The sequence below is a fragment of the Prunus persica genome, chromosome G1 (assembly GCF_000346465.2).
Source record: "Prunus persica cultivar Lovell chromosome G1, Prunus_persica_NCBIv2, whole genome shotgun sequence".
Classification (NCBI taxonomy): Eukaryota; Viridiplantae; Streptophyta; class Magnoliopsida; order Rosales; family Rosaceae; genus Prunus; species Prunus persica.
In genome coordinates this window covers 44,547,426-44,554,633 of record NC_034009.1, presented here as the reverse complement: position 1 = coordinate 44,554,633, position 7,208 = coordinate 44,547,426, and the positions used below count along the sequence as shown (strand labels likewise).

The window sequence follows — 7,208 nt, the reverse complement described above, 5'->3', positions numbered from 1 at the left end:
ATTACTTTCTGATAAATCCATGTAGTATGTGGACTAGGAGCTAAAATATGAGAGATTGAGAGGGAAGATAAGATGGAGGAGTAGTGAAAGTGAAAACAAAATTCGAAAACTAAAATCTCTTTGAAATTTTTTTCACTTTCAAGTTTTTGTCTTCACTTTTGTTACTCCTCCATCCCATCCTCCTCTCTCATCCTCTCTCTCAATCTTATCCTCATTTCCATTCTCCCTCGCATGAAAAAATGAAAACTAAAAACTAAAATTCAACAACTGATACTTTTTTCTTTCCTCATAAATCTCAGTTAACCTATCATTCAGACCTTAATTTCAAGTTGCAATAAGTTGTATACACTGGCCTTGGTTGCTTGCATTTGCTCTGCATCCTCAAGCGCGCGCAGCTTATAGCTTTGAGATTGCCAACGAATTGTTCAACTTGTTTCTTCACGTTCAAAACAAGTTACCTCTTCTTCTATGAATTAGTTGTTGAAGGCAAGGTTAACGATATTAACGACTTTTCTAACTTAAGAACACACACCAAATCAAGGTTGCCCAATGCAAACAAAACACACCTTCTAACTTAAGAAAGCCAACGTAAATTGCAAACCCAAATTCACCAGTTCCTCAGAGTACATTTTACGAATTAATGACACAAAGGAAATTTTGCAAATGATCAATACACCAGCCAGTAGATTAGTTAAATATAATGAGGGCAATCGTCAAGCTCAGTTGACCTTCCAAATTCACCATGTCTCTGTCAAAGCAGTGGTGAAAATAATCAAAATTTCAATTATTGGAACTTCCGTAGGCTGACTTTTGATGGTTTACATCACTCTGTTTGCTTCAATAGAGTCCCTGAAATGATGACACATTCCTAGTTGATCAATTAATTTGCTTCTTGCAATTATTTCTCAATTCAGGAATTAAATTTTTTGTGAAACAACTACAGCATGCAGATTAAAGAAAACAGCAAACCTGGTGTGGCATAACAAGTAAATGAATTTATTAATACTAGCTAATTGAAAATTAACTCCAGATATTTAACAAAACAAACATCAAAGCACCTTTCATAGAACAATTACTTATAGTTTTAGTAAGAAGAAAAATACCTAGCGAGTCACCATGTCAAGATTACGTATGCTGCGGAGGCACATGTTTTTCATAAATATGCCTAGCGAGTCACCATTCTCTGAAGATTTTGAAGGAAACAAATATGATGATAGTTGGAATTGATACGTAAGTACGTAAATAAGAGATTGCTAGAGCTCAATTACCTGGAGGAAATGCGGATGTTAGGGTTCGTAGCAGAAATCTTGGCCCACTCTCCATCGTAATGCTCTGAAAGTCTCTGAGATCCGATGATCTCAAGAGTCTGCAGTGGTGTTTTGAAGAGGAAGTCTGGCAGTACTTTTAGCCATGCGCAAGCCTCAATTCTTAACTCAGAAAGGCATGGCATGATTGTAATTTCAGAATCCTCTTTCGTCCACTCTTCCATGCCTTCCCACTCTTTCCAAATCTCCATCATGTGAAAGTGGAGTTGTTTCAATTTTGGGAATAATATTTGGGGTGATCTGATTCTGAATGAGGTTTGATCTTCTAATCCCAAAAATTCAACACCGATCTTTCTCACTCGATTCATCCGGTGTAGGGTCAGTCTTTCAAGGTACTCCAATTTCCCAAGAGGCCAAAGTTCAGATTGTGTCCCGCAACCAACAGTAAGGAATCTCAAATTGCGTAAAGACGGAATCCAATTGGGCCACGTGGTGCCATTATGATACCAAATTTGTAAAGATTCCAAATCTGGGTGTGGTCGTAAGGCATTCAGTATTTCTACCCTACTACTCCTGTTCGTCTGCCTTTCAAAATCAACGATGAGTTTACATAGCTTTTTGTCCCACAATTGTGCTTTCTCAACCTCGCTCTTATCTGTCGCATCACCCACAAGTTGTATTTTCAGACTTCCCTCAAGGTTCAACTTTCTCAGATCCCCAATTTGGAATGCTTCATCGTTGTCGCCACCACACGGACACGCATCTAGTGTTCGCAAACTTGTTAATCTCCCTATTCCTTTCGGCAACGACTTCAGATATTCACACCACTCAACATAAAGATGCTTTAAGTTAATCAAGTTTCCCATGTTTTCAGGCAGTTTTTTAAGTTGAGGGCAAAAACGAAGGCACAAGGTAGACAAATTGTACAAACCACAAATAGTGTCTGGTAATTTCTCCAAATGCCAACTGAAAGATAAATCAATATGCCTCAAATGTATCAATTCACCAATCTCCTCTGGAAGTTCTTTGATGAAATTACGACTCAAATTTAATGTCCTAAGACATTTTAATTGTAAAATTAAATTTGGGTCTATTGTAGTAATTCTTGAATTAAAAGTTGCAAGAGTGCGAAGATTTTTGCAATTGTAAAATGAGATAGAAAGTGGAAGTGGACCTTCAGGAACATATCTCAAGGAAAAATGACGAACCTTATCACCCGATACCTTTGTTTCACTAGTATCACCCTCAGCGTGATCCACAATCAAACACTCATTTTTGGTGAGAAATTGCACAAAGTCATGCACAATATCATGCATTTTGCAACCTGTAATTGTTCCACTATCTCGATCTTTCTTGAAATCCTGGAAAAAAGACCGTGCCACTAAATTATCAAAAACTGCATCACCCGTTGTTCTCTTTTCTTTATTCCCTCTCAAATTAACATAACCTTGTGCCATCCAAAGTTTAATCAAATCATCTCGTTCAAACTCGTAATCCTTAGGAAAAGTTGCACAATATAAAAGGCAACATTTAATTGTTGGGGACAAATCATAATAACTTAGGAATAAGGGCTGGAAAACTTCTTGCTCGACCTTCTCTAGATCCCATATCTTGCTATTCAAAACTTCTTTCCATTCTCCCATTTTTGTCTTATTCTGCATGAGACTCCCTAAAGTCTTTGCAGCAAGAGGCAAACCTTTACACTTCTTTACAATTTCCTTACTGATATCTCCAAACTCGTGTACATCCCTATCCGAAAAGGCCATGTGATTGAAGATTGACAAACAATATTCATCACTCAACTCTCCCAGATTGATCATGTTTGTTGTTGCTCTCATCATTTTAGCAACCTCACGTTTTCTTGTGGTCACCAATATTCTGCTGCCTTCAGCACCACTTTGCGTTAATGGTACCTTTAATTTTTCCCACTTTTCACGATCATCGGTCCATACATCATCCAGGACAAGGAGAAACCTTTTGTCCTGGATGGATCCAGACATACACCGCAACACCTCATTCAACTCATTTGAATTTGGGGCGTCTTTACCAATAATGGCTTTGGCAATCTTAATCTCATCAAAAGGGTCTGAAACACAAACCCATTGCCTCATATCAAAATGGGATTTGACTCGGTCATCATTATAGGCTAGTTGGGTCAGAGTTGTCTTTCCCATGCCTCCCATCCCTACAATAGGGATGATAAGGAGCCCCTTTTCTTCACTACTATCACCCAACAACTTTGTTATCAAAATATTCTGTTCCTTTTCACGACCAAATATCTCAGACATATTGACATAAGATGCAGTTTGAGGTCGTTGAGGTTGTTGAAGTTGTTGAATGCCTAATTCTTTGCATAGAAACTGGTACTTTTTTCTTTCCTCATAAATCTCAGTTAACTTATCATTCAGATCTTTTATTTTCAGAGCAATGTCACGGCGAAGAATCACCCGACTGACTTTGCCAAAACAAAAGCAACGGGAGAAACTAGAGAAACGTACCTTCTTCTTTGTAACAAGAGCATTTGGATCACCTTCGCTTTCTTGCTTCTCAACTTGTTGTTTGAGAATGTCTGTGTTCCACTCATCCAGCACATCCACCATCTGGTAGGATATATCTTTGAGCTCATCCAACCAGATTTTGACAGCTTGATCCGTCACTTGGCGTTGCTCTGCATCCTCAAGCACAGCTCGAATAACTCGGAGAGTCCGAGTGAATGTCTCAACATCTTCCTTAACGTTCAAAACAAGTTTCACCCCTCCTTCTATATATTCATAGGTGGTCGAGGCCAAACGTTCTAGCAGCACGGAAATGAGGGCATCAGCCATTATTTTGAGCTTTAGAAAATGGTTGACAGCAGTGTTTATGAACAAGAACTGATTGGAGGATGATTGTTTGTGTTGTGATGTTCCCTTTCTTCTGCCCAGTTTATATGCTGAGTAAGTCTTCACGGCAAACTCCAAGTCAAATTTTAAGATGCATAACAGGGACATTATATTTTAATTTGGGGCTGGTGAGTGTGCCAGACTGTCTTTCTTGACCTTACCATACAAGACAAGATTAACGACTTGTTGACCTTTCTAGCTTATTGTTGATGGTGGGGAATCTTGAGTTATTATTAACGATCCCTTTTAATGTAACCACAAAAAAAAAAAAGATGGGTCTTAGATGAATCAAGATATATATTTCTCAGCTGTGATGATTAAGATAGAGGGGACACACAAGAAATTAGCAAAATTTGCTTCTTGCAATAACCGCAATCATTTGCTTCTTGCAATAATTTCTCTTAGACACTTTTCGATTCGGGAATTAAATTTTTTGAGAAACAAACAAAGCATGCAGATTAAACAAAACAGCAAATCTCGTGTGGCATAACAAGTAAGTGAATTTATTAATACTAGCTAATTGAAAATTAACTCCAGAGATTTAACAAAACAAACATCAAAAGCACCTTTTCATACTCATTTGAAAAATCTTCTTCATAGAAAAATGATGATATCATATATGCAAACAATTACTTATAGTTTTAGTAGGGATTTGTGGATCCCACAATGGACATATCACCACTTAACGTCTTACTAAACCATCAATTTAATAAAAAAATTTAAATTAATCAGATTTGTAAATTGATAAAATTGAAATTTATGGGTCTTTTGATGTTAGTGTGGAAGCAAATATTTCCGTCTCCAATCACGGCACACTACGTGAAAAAGAAAATTATCTCTTACTTAGTTAATTGAACCAGTTTATCTGGTCAATTAATTAATAAGGATAAATATCTTAATTAATAGGATATTATCTTTATTTAATAAGATAATATCATTAATTCAGATATTGTCATAATAAAGAGAAGATAATATCATTAAATCAGATATTATCTTCAATAAAGAGATATAATCAAGTCTGACTCGATCCCTATGAACTTGGGTAGAGAATAAACTCAGCATATTCTCTACGAAACTCTAGCCCCGAAGCTCCTATAAATAGACGACCTCATTCATACATCTAAACCTACATCTAAACCTACTCCTAAACCCGAAAAAAATACCCGAAGCTCTCTCCACTCTCCATATTTTCTCCACACGGCTCTGGCCGCTTGGTTCACACCATATATACAACTCCGTACCCTTTGTTTAACTATTGTTTTCCTACAAATACTTGAACTAATTTAGGTATTAGAGGACCTTTGGCCAACACCCCCTGGGCGTGGTCTATTTACTCCAGTTCTTTTCACAAAAATTGAGAAAGAGAGAGCAAGAAGATCAAAGATTAAAAGATCTAAAAATGAATATTCTCTCGCGAGATTATTTACAAAAACAATTAACACATTATTTTATTTCAAACTCCACGCACTCTATCGTGTTTTATGGAATTTTCTACTTGCGTTAAAGTAAAGTTGGCTTCGTCTAGGCGTGGGAGGAGGAACCGAGAAAAACATAGTTAAGTTATTTTGGGCTGTTGGGTGACCAGTACACGTGCTTACCCCATTACCTAAGGGATTAAAATAATTTCAAGGACAAAAATAATGTCGAAATCTGTGTTTGCTTTTTCTTTTTTAATATAAAAACCTGATTTGAAACAAAGTAAAATATAAAAAAGCTCATTTAGCTGTATTTTTAGTATAAATTGGTAAAGCCCATGTGACTCGTGAGGTGGGAGTCATGCGACTCATGTGAGGCTAACGGATAACACTGACTAAAATCAGGATGCTACCTTTCTTGACCTTTATTTACTCAAGAGCGTTTCTTTTAGAGCCATTTGTTGAACTATAGTCTATATGTCATTTAGGAGTCCTTTCATGGAAGGATAATTGTGTTGAAATTGTTATACAAATTTAGTTATATATTTAATTTTAGACATAGTTGTATAAAGAAGTCTCAGCTCGCCAAATCGGACCATCTTGATCACTTCAAGTTCGTTCTCCTATACTTTCTTCTTCATATTTTTGTTTTTGCTTGTAGATTTGTGGATGAATGTACGAGATTGAGATTTTGGTGGCATTTTATAGTGATATCAAAGGAACCTCGATTTCGATCTCACTCTAGACAAGTTGCCTTGGTGGAAATGATAGCCGAGGACCTTGCCGGTTGTTCCTGAGTACTGCACAACGCCAGCAACTCGTCTTCTTCATTGTGGAGGAAGACTAGGATTTCGCCTCGTCGTCGTTGTCGTTCAGTTTGGACTTTAGATTTTTGATCGTTTGCATCAATGATGTGTTTCTCTTCGGATTTTAGTTGATTTGAGGAATGTATTTTAAGCTTTGATGATCGATTTATCTTTTATTACTTTACGTTATGAATCTCATTTTTGTTTAACAATGTGCTTCTATGACAGTGTATTAACAAAATAGTTCTATGATAGAGTATTAACAATATATTTCTATGACAGAGTATTAACATGTACGTCTATGACATAGAAGAATTAACAAGATAGTTCTATGACATAGTATTAACAATACTTCTATGACATACTATTAACAAAATACTTATACGAAGAAACCCTGCTTGGTTTTTGCAAATTTTTTTAAATAAATTGTTTGGGTTTTTTTATAAAATTCTGGGCTGGGCTTATTTTGATTTTTGATTGATTGATTTATTTAGTTTTTTATATTGGGCTTTTTAAAAGTTAATCAGTGGCAATCATGTAATAGAAACTTCAACATCCATTTCTTATGTAGTAAATGAATTTTGGGTGTGTTTCTAAAGTGCATTCCATGTGAAATTTTTTTATAATAAATTCAGCCCCTATTTTGGGTATAATATCGAAGCTCCCAAATTGTTATTTTAGGTTAGATGGAAATAATTTGTTTGGTAATGGGTATTTCGGTTATTGAGGCTTGTAATTAATTTGAATATGGATTATATATGTTGAGGAATTGTTACACTCTATAATTAAATAACTGGGCAAGAGATTAATATAAGATGGGTACTTTACTGTTTGGTTATG

General features: G+C 36.0%; 1 protein-coding gene across 1 annotated transcript; it reads right to left on the bottom strand.

The window, feature by feature from the left end:
* LOC18793583 (putative disease resistance protein RGA3) lies at positions 658 to 4,211 on the bottom strand. Its single transcript, XM_007221548.2, has 3 exons — positions 1,269 to 4,211; positions 1,104 to 1,183; positions 658 to 849 (listed from the first exon to the last, which is right to left on the bottom strand). The coding sequence occupies exons 1-2, from the start codon at positions 4,088 to 4,090 to the stop codon at positions 1,174 to 1,176; spliced, it is 2,832 nt and encodes a 943-aa protein (XP_007221610.2). The 5' UTR covers positions 4,091 to 4,211; the 3' UTR covers positions 658 to 849; positions 1,104 to 1,173.

Bases quoted from the DNA above. Each gene is read 5' to 3' on its own strand.
- LOC18793583 (XM_007221548.2), bottom strand. From the start codon at position 4,090: ATGGCTGATGCCCTCATTTCCGTGCTGCTAGAACGTTTGGCCTCGACC.